Source organism: Biomphalaria glabrata, chromosome 1, assembly GCF_947242115.1.
Source record: "Biomphalaria glabrata chromosome 1, xgBioGlab47.1, whole genome shotgun sequence".
In the NCBI taxonomy this organism is placed as follows: domain Eukaryota; kingdom Metazoa; phylum Mollusca; class Gastropoda; family Planorbidae; genus Biomphalaria; species Biomphalaria glabrata.
The window spans coordinates 45,775,707-45,792,332 of NC_074711.1; the positions used below are offsets into that span (position 1 = coordinate 45,775,707).

The 16,626-nt window shown below is 34.8% G+C and overlaps 2 protein-coding genes across 3 annotated transcripts in view; both read left to right on the top strand.

Moving 5' to 3' along the window:
- The first annotated feature begins 3,370 nt into the window (after positions 1-3,370).
- LOC106052353 (RNA-binding protein 33-like) overlaps positions 3,371-16,626 on the top strand; it is a 65,624-nt gene continuing 52,368 nt past the window's right edge. For both annotated transcript variants that reach the window (XM_056039269.1, XM_056039276.1), the window contains exon 1: positions 3,371-3,518. In XM_056039269.1, coding sequence (XP_055895244.1) covers positions 3,475-3,518 — 44 coding nt within the window. In that variant the 5' untranslated portion in view covers positions 3,371-3,474. The remainder of the gene's footprint in view (positions 3,519-16,626) is intronic.
- Positions 3,884-8,378, top strand: LOC129927814 (uncharacterized). The gene is made up of 4 exons (XM_056039301.1): positions 3,884-4,235; positions 4,732-4,847; positions 5,226-5,349; positions 5,456-8,378. The coding sequence occupies exons 1-4, from the start codon at positions 4,068-4,070 to the stop codon at positions 7,862-7,864; spliced, it is 2,817 nt and encodes a 938-aa protein (XP_055895276.1). The 5' UTR covers positions 3,884-4,067; the 3' UTR covers positions 7,865-8,378.

Consider the following 16,626-nt stretch of genomic DNA (forward strand, 5'->3'; position numbering starts at 1 on the left):
CATCCATACGACCAAAACAAGAAGTTTTCCTGAAGCTGACATTGGAAGCGACCATGACCTTGTTTTGATGACCTTCAAATTACACATAAAAAAGGTAATAAAATATAGACCTACCAGGATAAAATTTGACCTGGATAAGCTGAAAGACCCCCAAGTAGCTGCCATATTCGAGGCACAAGTAGGAGGACGCTTTGCATTCCTCAATATCTTGGACTCCAATGACACACAAGTCAATATGCTAATCACAACAGTCACAGACACAGCCCTGAAAATACTAGGGAAGCTCCGCCAGCCATAAAAAAAACAACACCTGGTTAGCAAAGAATATACTCCAACTCTGTGACAAGCGATGGGAAATTAAAGAGAAAAAGTTGTCCGACCCAAAATATGTCTACGAATAAAAATGCGTCAACAAACGGATTAAAAAGGAAATGAAAGAAGCGAAGAAAAAGCGGATAGGAATAAGTGTCAGGAAATTGAACAGGGACTAAACAGGAATGACAGTAAAAAAGAGTATCAACCTGTAAAGGACCTCACTACCTCAAAGCATGGAAGAACTAACACAAAATAAGACAAAAACAGTAGATGCTTAACCTAGAAAAAAGATGTGATTAGAAGATGAACTGAGTACTGTTCAGAGTTGTATAACTTTGAAATCTCAGGAGATATAGAGATACTAAATGTCCCGACAGTATCCAACATAGACGACTATCCGATTCTTCGCTCGGAAGTAGCATCAGCAGTGAAAGTCATGAGAAAGGGAAAATCGGCCGGGGTTGACAACATTCCTGGTGAACTTCTACAGGCGGGGGGGGGGGGGGGGAACCATAAAAACGCACTTTTTATGATTGGTAACAAGATATTGCAGTTAGGAGAATGGCCCAAACCCTGGACCCAACCACTCATCATCACCCTTCCAAAGAAAGGCAATTTACAACTCAGTCAAAACTACCGCACTATCAGCCTCATAAGCCATCCCAGCAAAGTACTGTTAAAAAATATATTAAATCGGCTAAAACCGATAGCAGACAAAATTATATCAGAAGAACAAGCGGGTTTTAGACAAGGTCACAGCACAACAGAACAAATCCTAAACCTCAGATTACTCTGTGAAAAATACCTCCAACATCAAAAGAATCTTTTCCATGTCATTATTGACTTCAAGAAAGGTTTCGATCGAGTATGGCATGGGGCAATCTGGGCGACAATGGAAAAGTACAACATAAATAAAAACATAATTAAAGTTATCCAGAAACTCAACAAGGAGGCCACCAGTGCGGTGTACTTCAACAATAACATTGAGGACTGGTTTATAACCACAGTTGGAGTAAGACAAGGCTGCCTACTTTCACCAACACTATTCAATATCTTTATTGAAAGAATAATGGAAGATGCTCTCGAGGGCTATGAAGGTAATGTAAGTATTGGAGGAAGAAGAATTACTAACTTGCGCTTCGCAGATGACATTGATGGCCTAGCAGGGACAAAAGAAGACTTGACTTGGTGAAGCGCATATACAAGACTTCTGTAGCATATGATATGCAAATAAATGCCGAAAAAAACCCTACACATTTTGACCAATAGCCAACAGGGCTTTAAAAGGGGCATCAGTATTGGAGGTGAAAAGCTGAGTAGTTTCAAATACCTCGGAGCTATTGTCTCAGATGAGGGAACGAAACCTTGGACACTGACTGCAGAGCTAGAGAGGAGGATGCTAGTAATGGAATTGAGATGCTACAGAAGGATCCTATATATAGGTAGCACATTTAAAGACCGCATCATAACCCAAGAGATTAGACACAGGGTTATTGCAACGATTGGACCCCATGATGACCTGCTAACTATCGTAAAAAAAAACACCACCACAAGCCATAAATCTATGGCCATATTACAAGGTCTTTCACCAGGGAACAGTACCAGGAAAAAAGAAGAAGAGGCAGACAGAGAAAGCAATGGACGAACCTGCTGCCATTGAAAGAGGTTCTAACTACGTTATGTAAGTTCTGTCCTACTAGCTACTACATTTACTCAAAAATAATGTTTACTTTTTTTTTAAATTATTTAGTATGCATATAAGTTGGACATAATTTAAAACAACAATTAATAAGTAGGTTTTCATTTAATCGCGTGAACTGCAGCGCTATACTACAGCCATAAAACACCAAACTAAAGGAACTTTATTTTACGGAAAGGTTTTTTTTTTTTTAATTTTAGGATTTGAATAAGAGATTGACCCTTACAAAACAATTAGATCAATTAGATATTCATTATAAGACATCAGTTAGGCCAGGTTCGCATTTAACTCCACATTAACTTTCACATATCATTGGTCTGCTGGTTCGCTGGGTCACCACACAAAATCTGTCAACCTTCTTTCTCCTTTCTTCTATGTCATTTGTCTTTGATAGAATTTAATTCTGATGTTCTTTCTGAAAATATTGATACCTGCCTTTTTACTTGCCTGGGTGGACAACTTCGGGGGCTGATTTTGAGTTTGTGTTTCCACACAAACTGTCAAACACAAACTGTCTTTGTGACCTTGTTTTTCGAAGATAAAACGACGTCTCCTACTTAAGATATTTTATTTTTTTTTACATGTAATTTAATATTATTCAGATAAATTACACTGAAAATAAAACATTTTTTCGTCGCCTCCTCTCCTAGTTGATTGTTGGCTTGTCGCTCCAAACAGTTAGTACAACTAAACCAATGTAGGCAGGTACCCGTGGGCCCGGGTTCAAGAATATCTTGGTGGGCCCCCCTCCCCCAATAGGACGGATTCTGTGTGGGGCAAAACAATTGAGCAATCTGAATGTATATAATATAGGTACCAAAAAAAACACAAAAACATTCCAATACAAGTAGCGTACCTTTTTTTTTTAAAAAAAAAAGGAATAGTGTCATTACATTTGATTCATAGACAGTGTCAATGTTTGTAAAACTTCTTAACATAATTAAACGAACAAACAAATGTTTTATAAGTTCTATTTTTCATTAGACACATTTACATTACAAAAATACTTCTAGGTGTAATTTATGCTCATGAAATTTGTTGACTGCAGTTTGCTTTAGATTTTTAATGAAGGTTTTCTTTTCATCTTCAAGCCCCTTGGCAATGTTAGGGCAAGTGATGGTTGAACTTTAACATTAAAATCTCCATAAAATAATAAAATAAGCAACAGCCTCGAACGGCGACCCTCCTCGGCTACGCCCATGACAGAATGAATTGTCATAAGTTCCTTTTCAGAAGATAAAAACCAAGCAAGCTAGTTTTCTTTTTCTTTCTTATTTTTGTATCTATTAAAATGATAGCATTGTTGGACAGATGGACAGAGCTTGCTCTCACACAAGATAGACTTGATAGAGCTATATCTAGATCTAGACTAGATTAGATCTTTTACTTTCGGGGTCGCTATTTTGTGTGAAAATACTGAGAACATTGGGATAAATACCCAGCGTCGAGATCTAGTCTAAATGGTTAGAAAAGTGGCAACAAACATGGCGGCTTCCAAACTAAGGTAGGTAGTCTATCCTATCACTAGAGTTGACGAGTCTATACATCTAGACTAGATCTATAATATAATTTAGATTAATTAGAATTAGTTCAATTACATCTAGATCTAATTAGATCTATTCAGAGTATTCTAGAGTCTAGATTCTAAATCCTAAGTCAGTAAGTGTAAGTCTAAAGTTTAAGCCTTAGTTAGATGATGATCATGATCATAAGTCAGACTAAGAGACTAAGTTAGTAAGTAGTAAGTCTAGTAACTAGTTAGACTAGATTCTAGATTGACTAGATCTATCTACTAATCATGTAGTACTAATTACTAATCTAGTATCAAAATCAAAGTATGTTTTGTTAGTAATATTATAATATAACGAAGTGCCTATCCCCAACCAGTTGGGAATAGGCTTCAACCCTATTCCCAACCGGATGGATGGGTCAAATAAGGTCAAACCCTATTTACAGTCAGTTGACTTCCGGTCTATCCCCAGTATAGACTTCCTGCCAATCCCCCCTGTTGACCGGAAGTGTTGCTATATAAAAGGCCAGCGTAAACGTGACCATGGCATTTTATATAATAATCAATTATCCTCTGGTCACTTTCACTATCATTTATTTAAAAAAAAACATGGAAGGAAAATCATTCACAAATTTTACTGAATTCAAGGAATTTATCAAGAAGCATGAAGAGGAACAGCATGTTTTGTTTGTTACTAGTGGTTCTAAAAAGGTATGTTGTTGATTTTACTTTTACAATTCAATATAGTATAATATAGACTGTAATACTACTATTATTTACTACAATAGATCGTTAGATTCTTATTTATTTCATTTAAGCTTAGCTTTTTATTTCTTTTCATTTATTTTATTTTGTGCTGGTTAGTGTTACTAGTGTAGTACGTTTTTGTTTCTTTTTTTAAAGTAATGTCAGTATTATTATAAGATATAGATAAAATAATAAATAATAATTACATGTAAAGTAGCTTGTAATTTTGAATGAAAATAACGTAGTCCTAGTTGGAAATAAATATAGAGAGATTTATTTTAAACTTTCTCCATTTATTAAAAAGAAACTTTTATTAATTTCTTTATACACAAAGAAGTTAAGTTTAGAATGTTATATATTTTTTTCCGTTTACAGCTGTTAAATTTAATTACACTTAAAAAAAGAGAATGAATTTTCCCTACACACAATTTATAAGTGCTAAATTTTATTATTTTTTTAGCTTATCAATGGACATCCAGCAAAAGAATCCATACAGTATGAGTGGCTAAAATTAGTGTGCAAACAAGGGAGAGCCACAAAACCAACATCGAGTAAAGGCATCCGGCCGAATCAAAGGTATTTATTTCAATATTTCTTAACAATGCAAAAAATATTGTGGTATTACAGAAGATGTGTAGTTGGTGTATAGTGGCCAAGTGTTGAGTGAAGTGCTGTCCACCCTAGTTAACCATCGGCCATAGAAATAGATGCCCTTTACAACATCTGCCTTATTAGATCCCAAAGTCTGAAAGGGGTAATTTACTTTTATTTACAATGCAATACTAGCCAATAGTTGATACTAAAGATACAGTAGCCAGTTTTATAATAGTATTCAGTGCAATTGTATTATTGAAACACCCCTCCCCCCTTTCTCCCATCTCTCAAATCAAAATAATAAGTAGAGTGATGAAAAAAAAAATATGTATAATATTGTTATTATATTTTTTTTTGTAGGTCATGGAAACATGATTGTGGTGCAGTGATACGTGCTGTGATAAGGCATTCAGATGTTACTGGCTACCAGTTTGTCATCACAAAGGCAATATTGTCACATGAGAATCACCCCACAGATCATTTGGTAAGTTATTAAGAAGCATATTTACTCCTAACAATTATCTCTCATGAATTTTCAACTGTCAATATCAATTTCCAATAGCTATATATATACAATTTATTATTTTCAGACTGCACTTGTGTATCCTGAAAATAGAAGAATAAAGCCTGATGAAACCGTGGATCTGATGGTTGGCACCAAAATACCGCAGTCAGAATTGCGACAAATCATCTTGCAGAAACAGAACAAGTGTGTTCTTGGAAAGGATGTGGAAAACTACAGAAGAAAACTGAAAGACCCCTGCACTGACAGTGAAGGAGTAGAGAAAATACTAAATAGTATAAAGGTTGGTGGTGGAATGGTGAAGTATGGTGTGACACCAGAAAATGAATTTTTGTATTTGGCATACATGACCAAGGAAATGATAGGTTCACTTAAAGCCAACAAAACCATATTGATAATAGATTGCACTTATAAAGTCAATGAGTATTTATTTCCATTGTTGAATGTTATGTGTATTGATGCCAATGGTAATGGTGTACCTGTGTTGCATGCTTTTGTAAGGAATGAGAGTGTTGAAATTTTGTCTGAATGTTTGAGTGTATTACATGATGTGTGTGTGGAGCCTCAAATTTTTTTTGTAGATAAAGATTTTAGTGAAATAGGTGCTATCAAACAATGTTTTCCTCAATCTTTAATTCGCCTATGTTCATTTCACACAATGACAGCAGTAAAAAAGTATTTAAATACAAATGTCTCAAAGGAATTATCCAATAAAATTTTTGATCTATTTAAAGAACAATCTTATACATTGAGTGAAGAAGCATTTGAGTTGTTAAAAGTTGACATCATTTCAGCATGTCCCAGTGTTGAAAGCTACTTTCAAAATAATTGGTGGTCAATTTCTGACATGTGGGCAGCATGTAGAAATACAGATGTTGCATCTCTACATATCACAACTACAAATCATGTAGAATCCTATCATTCAAGGATAAAAAAGCACCTAGATAGCCACACAACACTCTCAGTATGTGTAACTAAGCTACTTTTGTTTGATTCAGATCTATCTAAAATAAAATCAGCACAACACCACATTCACAAAATAACTAAACATTATTCTACACTACCAGACACACATTTGCTTACTTTGTACAAGAATATATTAACACCATTTGGAGCAGAGTTAGTGGGCCATCAGATTTCTTTATTTAAAAGATGTAACTACAACATAGTTCAAAATGATACTGACACATCATTTTTTTCTATTTCTAATACTTGTAATTCTAATGATACCAATTCATATGTGGTTAGCATGGATTCTTGCAATTGTATTTTCTTCACTAAATTTTTATTGCCTTGCAGACATATTCTTTCTTTGAGACATAAACTTTCTTTAGAAATGGTTTTTCTTCCTGATGGGTGCCATTTCCAAAATAAATCATTTAGGGATGAAGAATTTGAGGACATATCATCTATCTCAACTAATGTAATTTATCCAACCATTAGTGCAAAGACAGCAGAAGGGCGATTTAAAATTGTTAAGGACCTGACAAATGAACTAAACTGTCTGTATCAGAATATGGGGGAACAACATTTTTTAGTAAAGCTTGAACAGTTAAAGACATTTATTTATCATATCAGGGCCAATAAGGAATTTGTTATTACTAATGTGTCTGAGGCCTTAGCTGAAACAAATATTAGTTTGAATGGTGGGTGTGTTGATGCAGAGTTTGTTCCAATTGCCTCAACTTCTCAGGCCTTAGCTGAAACAAATATTAGTTTGAATGGTGGGTGTGTTGATGCAGAGTTTTTTCCAATTGCCTCAACTTCTCAGGCCTTGGCTGAAACAAATATTAGTTTGAATGGTGGGTGTGTTGATGCAGAGTTTCTTCTAATTGCCTCAACTTCTCAGGCCTTGGCTGAAACAAATATTAGTTTGAATTGTGGGTGTGTTGATGCAGAGTTTCTTCCAATTGCCTCAACTTCTCAGGCCTTGGCTGAAACAAATGTTAGTTTGAATGGTGAGTGTGTTGGTGAAGAGTTTGTTCCAATTAATCGTGCTCAACCCTTTGTGGTTCATAATAGTGAAAACAATCTGTCTGGTAGTGATATTGTTGACTCATCTAATTTTACAACTGATACATTTAGTAATGTAATGTTGAAAAAAGTAAAAACTAAAGGAAGACCTAATAATAAACAACACTTCACAAAGAAAAAAAGACTAGGTTTCCCTTACAGCTCGGTTAGTAAAAAACTTAAAATTGTTAGCAGTACTGAAAAAGAAGTGGTAGGTAATGTTAAATGTTCCAGTGCAAATGATGTGAATGTTTTTGTTGATAACCATGTTGAATGTTTAGAAAACAAACGTAATGGTGATGAATGTGCTGAATGTGGACTGGAAGAGGTTTCAAAAGAGAATTGTATAGATGGGAAGTTGATGAACTGGATTGGTTGTATGGTGTGTGATAGGTGGTTTCATGAGTTCTGTTTATCAAGTAATATTTCTGTAGATTCATTTATTTGTAAATTTTGCAATTAAAATGTTAGAAGTGTTTTAATACATATTAACATTTAAGTCTATTTGTTAATTTAACTTTCACTTCATAAGACCTATCTTGAGCATTAAAAGTGTAACATAATTCTACCTTTAATATATAAATGTACTATTGTATCAGTAATACTACCATTCAATAATGTGCTATTTACTCACCATATATTTGTTATAATGCACTTTTTTTATCAAACACATATTAAATTGCTTACATAAGTTTATATATTAAATATTGACTTTGATATTGTTTAGCTGAATATATGTGTAATATATTTTTAGCTGTAACAATTAAATGTAATTTTGTACTGGCATTTTAATTTTGTAGATATTTTTTCTATTATTTTACCAGTTTTATTTATCAATTCATTTTGATGCATATTACATTGTTTACATGTATACTTATATACTGACTGAAAATGTTATGTATTATTATATGTTATATATTTCTAGCAGTGATAGTCGAACATAAAATTTCTTCTATTACTTGCTTTAATAAATTATGTCATACATATGACCAAAAAAAACAAAAAAAGTCTTTGTTGATTGTGTTGTGCTATTCATGTAGGAGAATTAAGGTATGCACTTTTTAAGTGTCTTAAATTCTCTACATCATTACAGAATGATACTATTATTAGGCTTAACCACAGATAATGATATCAACCCTTTTTTCTTGTGGGATGGTTACTATAACTGAACATGTCTTTTTTTTTTGTGGTGGGTGGAGGGGCTGTAAGAGAAAATTTTAAGCATTATAATTTATTGATATAAAAAAAACAACATAAATGACATAGAAAAATGTAAATTAACAAAGTAATGTGTATGTTTTCTATTTTATAATATTTCAAACCTAGAAATCATACAAGTATATTACTGACATCAAATGAGAGAGAAATATTTATTTATTGAAATGGTGCTAAGATTGGTTGGACAATGATCATAGGTATAGAACATGATCCATTGATTCTTATTGTGGTACTATCTCTCAAAGATATCCACTACTTCTGCCACAACTTGGCTTTAGATTATAACATCCTGTGTAGGTATATCCTACCCACCTGCCTCCCCTATTTCACCTTAGTGAGAACAATAAAGTTTGATATCCCCACCCTACATTGAATAGAATCAACATAAATGAAAAAACTCTCAGCTTTACAATATACCTAGCATTTTACTATGTGTTTACACATATGGTTACATTTCTCCTCACAGCTACACATGTTATTGCTTTGCAACAAACTTTAAACCCACCCTCACCCCAATTATATTTTTTTCTCTGCCTTGTTTTGATACCTCCTCTTTTTTATTATAGCCATCTTCAATGCACTAAACTTTATAATGAAGATGGGAGAGAAAACATTGAAAACACATGTCAAACATATCAAGAAGCAGTATATAGGCCTATAAAAAAATATGTTGAATTGAGTGCTTAAAGTCAAAGCCAAGTCAAAAAATATATTTAATTGGAGATAATGTGACCAGGAATGAAATGAAAACAAAAACAGTGAATTAATATATTTTATTTATTTTATAGCTATTACAAATATTCAGCTCAAAGATTTAACAACACTATGACCTAACAATTATATAATAAAATAACCTATAAAGTACCGGTATACATTGTTCCTTTAATTACATTAGGGAAAAATTAATCTAAGTTTAATAAATTGTAAAGATTTATCAATATCAAACCAATTTTATTTTATATCTTCTTTTAAATCAATCACTTAAAAAAAAACAAAAAACATTTAACTATAGGATTTGACCTAAACACAGTCGACTGGGAATAAGGTTTTGACCTAATTTGACCCTGTTGACTGTGAATAGGGTTTTGACCTTATTTGACCCATCCATCCGGTTGGGAATAGGGTTGAAGCCTATTCACAACTGGTTGGGAATAGGGTCCGCCATAATATAATAATATTTATTAGAGTCTATATATTATTATTAATAATATTAGTATGTAGATCTACATGTACTATCTGTACTATCATTACTATGTTGAATATTTAAACTACTAGTCGATCGGTGGCGTAGCATACGTACACCTGGTTACGCCACTATTTTGCAGGGCCGGCCTTAGGCCACTGCAACCTATGTGACAGCAGTGGGCCCTGCACTTTCATAGGACCCGCACTGTGACTAATTAAAAGTGTATTATCACTGTATAAATTAATTAATAAAAATTAAACCATTTTATAACTTAAAATAAACAGATTTCCCGCGCACTCCAGTCGATTTACCAGGAGCTACTGGAAATCTCCTGACATTGCAAAATATACGAAAAAGTCCTTAATATGATAATATGGATTATGGAAGTAGATAGACAAAAAAAGTCATTTTGGGGTGTCATTCAATATGGAAAACGCCAATCATATGCGCGATAAATAAAAACGGCATTATGCATTAGATAAAGCTGTTATTGTGTAATCTGGTGAAAGAAGCTTCTCGCGCCTCAAACTAATGAAGAATTACTTGAGGTAAACAATGATCAAAGATAGATTGAAACATTTGGTAATTCTTGCTATTGAGCGTGATCTATGTAGAAACAGAATTATTATGATATATTGTTTGACTTTGCTACACTCAAGGCTCGTAAAGTAATTCTGTATGTAGATGAATTTATTTTCTAATACAAACTCTTAAATTTCACGTATTATCCGCTTCCCTACCCAAATTTGTCCCAGCGAAATACGTTTCGCATAGGGCCCCACAATGGTTAAGTCCGGACCTGCTATTTAGTGACGGGTGAATATACAAAGTAGATTACTTGTTCTCTTTCCATGACTTCTTGGTCACAATGGTTAAGTCTGGCGCTGCTATTTAGTGTTTGTGAAATGTTTGTTTGTAAAATGTTTTACATGTTTCGGATGTTACTTCCAAGTTGAAGACAGTTTACTTCCTAGTCCAAACCTCCCGCAGGACGAAAGGGGATGTGAGCGGGCAGGGTTTAATAAATTTAAACGACAGTCCCGCGTGCAGGCAGCCATCCGTAGTGTTAATACTACACTTGTCTTTTGTGGAGTTACTATCCACAGAAATAAGAGAGTGATCTTTCCTTTACTTCTTGCTCCTCCAAACTGTTGAGCGAAGAAGAGAATTATATATATAGATAGATAATTGAATTTTATATTATTAAATAGATCTATATTTTATAATTAATGTGTAGCGTAACAAATATAGATATTTTAATTGACAAATGGGTGACAAGTTTATATTATATTAGATGGTTGTGGCTTTTTCCTAGGACTAACCATTACGGAGCTATAAAAATTCAAACGTAAAAATTGGTGCAGCAGCGCTTAACTTGTTCGGAAGAGGGAAATTACCAAAGATTTAATATAATTATTATACTCTATATTATAATTATCTAGGTCTAGTCCTAGATGATAGATGATAGAATCTAGATCCATAGAATTTTTAGTTAGTTATTAGATCTAGAGCTATTATTATTTATTATATTTCTATTCTACAGTCTAAATTCAAAATCATTAATCATTATTTGATTATTTATAAATAATCATACTCACTGTTATGAACTGTTGTGACTTATTGTAGTGTAGTATTGTGAGTGTAGTTAGTAATTTTTGACTGTTCAATCGTGTTAGTGTTGTAACAATGATTCATTATTGATTGATAATAATAATTCATTGATTTATCAAATCATATGATTAATTATGATACACAACACACACACTGTGACTAGTGAGACACAGTAATTCTGAGTAATGGGTAAATATATTTTTTATATAATGTACTAACCAGATATGACCCGCGGTCTGCTGGCGTTAGTTTGGATATCAATGATCTAGACTAATGGGTGGGATTTAGATCTCTATAATTGTGAAACTGGTGATTGTATTTCCTTGACATTTATTTTGCTATGAAAATGAAAGTAGAGTGTGAAAATCGGTTTGTGATATAAAAAATAAAATACTGTGAAAACAGGTTAACCCGATTTATTAAAACTTTTCCTATTTCTTTATTATATTTTTAGGGCTTTCCGGTTATGGGAGGGGCATTAAACATACATTACAACCTTCGCCAAAATCTAAGGAACACTTATGCCAAGTTTTATCTAGATAATAATAATAATAATTTTATTTATAAAGCGCTGTTAACAACAAAATGTAGGCTGAAGGCCTAAACGATAGGTCTTAATGTTCTTCTTAAAAGTGGTGTAGCATGTTGTCTGTCTGAGATCAATGGGGAGTGAGTTCCAAACCTTTGGTTCGTGCACTAAAAAAGCCTGCAGACCGTAGCTTTTGAGGGACAAACGTGGCACCACTAAAAGCGTTGAGTCCATTGAGCGCAGGGCTCTCTGGGGGACATATTTTATATGGAGTAATCAGTTCACTAAGGTACAAGGGCATCTCATTGTTATATTTACACTGATGACAAAGTGTGTCGACCTTGTAATCGATTCACGGTAAGCCAATGGATCATGCACAAGAGCGTAGTAGCAGAATCTCGTCTTGTTTTTCTAAGGACTATTCGTGCGGCATTGTTCTGAATACGTTGCAGCTTGGCTATTTTGTCATCGGGTATAAATGCTATCATGGCGTTGCAGTAGTCAAGGCGGGAGAGTATGAATGCCACAGCTAGCGTTTTTCTTGACTCCGTTGTTAAATATGGTCGGATCTGGCCTAATCTGCGCAGCTGCAGATAAAGACCCTTGCAGAGCTGACTTATGTATGGGTCGAAAGATAGTGTTGAGTCGAAGAAAACTTCAAGATTCCGCAGTACATGGACATAAGGAACCTGGCAGTTGGTGATAAAAAGAGAATCTGTGCTCTTGACTTTTGAGACGTTCTGAGTGCCAAACTTAATTATTTCTGTCTTGTCTTTGTTCATCTTGAGTTTATTCTCAACCATCCAATCGCTCACCCTTGCAACGGTACCACTGATTTTCTCTGCCAGATGCGACACCTCTGATGGTACTGAGGAATCGTATAACTGTGAGTCAAAGAAATGGTATAAGATGCCGGTCGGCCGTATGACACCGCTGATTGGATATGTATACATAGTGAACAGTGCTGGGCCTAGAACTGATCCTTGGGGTACTCCGTACTTCAAGAGTAAGCGTGTTGATTCAGTCCCATTAACAACAACACTTGGGTGCGTTCAGTCATGTAGGATCCAAGCCATTTTAGGACGATTCCTGCTAAACCAAAAGTGGCAGAGAATCTGGCCATCAAGTCCAGCATGGAAAGAATTGATATGTGGCCTATGTCGGAATTGTGAAGTAAGTCGTTTAGTACCCTGACCACTGCTGTCTCTGTGCTTCGGCACTTCCTATATGCAGATTGAAATTCTTCCAAGATTCAAGATGAGAAAGAATTTGCGCTAACACGATGCGCTCCAGAAAGTTGACAGGAAGGGAAGATTTGATACCGGGCGATAGTTTTTTAGACATTCCGGGTCAAGACTGTATTTCTTTAATAAGGGCCTGTCAAGTACAAGATTAGTAAAACAGTTTTTATTTCTATGCCTTATCAAAGGCTGCGAACAAGTCCAGCATGGAAAGAATTGGATATGTGGCCTATGTTGGAATTGTGAAGTAAGTCGTTTAGTACCCTTACCACTGCTGTCTCTGTGCTTCGGCACTTCCTATATGCAGATTGAAATTCTTCCAAGATTCAAGATGAGAAAGAATTTGCGCTCCAGAAAGTTGACAGGAAGGGAAGATTTGATACCGGGCGATAGTTTTTTAGACATTCCGGGTAGAGATGGGAATCGAACCCAACTTTTAAAGTTCGGGTTCGGTTCGGTCAGATTTAAGTTCGAGTTCGGTTCGGTTCGATGACGAGTATAGTTCGGGTTCGGTTCGGTCAGGTCTAAAGTTCGGGTTCGGCTCGGTTCGATGTTATGAAATTATGTAATAGCAAAATTAAGTTATTAATACAATTTATCAGATAAAACACTTTAAGTTTAATTTTTACATAAAACAAATACTTTGCAACATATAATAGGCCTATGGGCAATACTTTTTCCAAAATAATGTTGCCTACATACATTTTAAGCATTGTAAAAATTTCTTAATGGATATAGAATTAAAGATGCGGCAGGTTTTTGCTCAAGTCGGCAAGTGGTTTAATTCTGGGCATGACTCGGCACTAAGCGTATTCTAACCTTTTTCTCCTAGTAAGAAGAGATCTTTTTTTAAAAGGCTAATATCGATGTGCTTTCTTTCAGAACGCACTATTCATCATAATAAAAAAACAAATATTCTTTGTGTAAAGACGTCTCTATCGAGGATTTTTTTTTCACACATAAGTCGTCACTATAATAAATTGCAATATACGGAAGAAATTCGACTATTCTGAGACAAAAAATGCAGAAGAATCTCAATAGCGGAGATGTTTTAAAATGTTTTCTTCAAAACGTTTTGACCCATATTGTGCATACGCGCCTCGCAAAAAGCAGTCTACAGTTGACAAGGTCTTATTAGAAGATAAAATGACATCTAATATATTTTAATTTTTAAACATGTAATTATACTAATATTCAGATAAGTTAAAATGAAAATAAAACTTTTTTCGACGCCCCCTCTCCTTGTTAGTTGGTCGTTGGTTTGTCGCTTACAAACAGCTAGTACAATTGAACCAATAAAGGCGTTTTATATTTTTACCGGTAAGGATAGTATAGAGGGACTTTTTATGGTCCGTCAGTTACGCTGGGCAGGGCACGTATCCCGTATGAGAGACGAACGTATGCCATAGACAGTCTTTTTTTTTTTTTTGTGAGCTAAAAGGTGGCCGCCATAACAGAGGCGCCCCACGGAAACGCTTCAAAGACCAGCTTAGGAGTCAACTTTCCTTGGCTGACATAGAAGAGAGCACCTGGTTACATGCGGCCTCAGAACGAGTCAGTTGGAGTTCACTCCCGAAGGCCGCGGTATACACATTTGAGCCCAAAAGAAAATCCGCTGCCGAGAACAAACGCAGACGCGAAAAGAAAAACTAAATGGACCACCTGCAGACAGTGGTTATGCTTGCCCTGGATGTGGCAAAATATGTAGGTCACATCTGGGACTGCGCAGCCATGGGAAAAACATTCCTCACTAATCTTCGGACTCGAAGACAAGCCTTATAATAATTAATATAAACTTTAAAATAAAGTTCTTATGTGAACAACTCAATATAGCCTAACTGTTATTACAATATTCACATATTTAACTTTTGATAAAGATGTAATATTAATGAAATATACTGATATTTAAACGAAATCTAGGTCTCAAGATTGTCTGCCGTTTCACATTTGCATTACGCTAATTTCATCATACTCAATGCATAAACTAGAACACAAATGAACTTATTGTAGATTTATATCTACACTCTATAATCAGCAAAAAATATTCTACTCTCAACTAACAGCCATCTCAAATAAAAGTGACAATATTTTAATGTTGACTTTCTACTTACTAGGAACTAGAGTCTAGATCTAGATCTAATTAGAGGGCGCCTATTCGACTCAAAACCAATATTGCAAACAGCCCGCGAAAATTCAAGGCCAGGATGAGTCGGCACATACGGAAAAACCCATGGGAACCCCAGCGCGCCGCTTTTTTTTTCTTTTTAAAGTTTTCAAAATACCCCACTCCCAAGTTTTCAAAGTATAATGGGATCATTAGAATTTAAATAAAATATTTAAGTATTTTTTATTTTTTTTTAAACCAAAAATAAAAAAAAAAGGATGTACAAATTGCAAAATTAGTTCGGTTAAGATAAGGAGGGTTCGTTCGGTTCGGTTCGTACCAAGCAGTTTCAAAGTTCGGGTTCGGTTCGGTAATAAGTGATGTTCGAGTTCGGTTCGGGTTCGGTTCGTTTCCCATCTCTAATTCCGGGTCAAGACTGTATTTCTTTAATAAGGGCCTGTCAAGTACAAGATTAGTAAAACAGTTTTTATTTCTATGCGGTATGCGGGACATACACATAAATTCCTTACATTCTACTTTACTTAGTAAAGGTAATCTCATTCTAGTCTAAGTAAGACTTATTAAGACGACACAACTACTGTGACTACTGACTAGATCTATATATAATACTATAGCTTTATATAGAAGATCTCAGCATTTATCTAGGCTAGAATTTTTATGACATATTCGCATAGATCATTAACTATAGATCTAGACATAGATTCTATCTCATCTAAAATCTAAACCACAATGTTGCCTTAGCCTAGCTTTAGCCTAGAATCAAGAACTAGAGTCTAGATCTGCTGTGTAGATGATCCTTTAAAGGGGAAGAAAAAAGGATTCCTTTTGATTATAAATCAAGTTCTAGATCTATAGTTTTATATCTAATATAGAGGTTTCTTAGGTTAGAACTTGACCTAAACCCTAAAGCACAGTGAAAACTATTTCCATTGTTGTTGTTTTTTATTACTCTGAAAATGACACTCTTGAACACCCTGTGTGCATCTAGAATGAGTTACTGTCAAACCAGTTTATATCCATATTTCAGCAGCATTTTACCACCTAAGTCTAAGGATATTGCCAATAGCTGCTTTTTTTTTTTTGTCACTGGGGTACAGTTGCATAACTAGGGTCGAGGGAAAATTTGAAAACCTCCCTGGGCCCCCATGTGAATGAGTTTTTTTTTTTACATTAAATATTAAATATCATGCAAAATGCAGGGGCCCCTAAAGAGGTCAAGTCCCTCGGGTCCCCAAATGATGGAAAATTCCTATGCCCCTGCACTGGTACCAGGCAGTGTTCAGAAAAACAACTTTTGACCCAGATAAGATTTAAT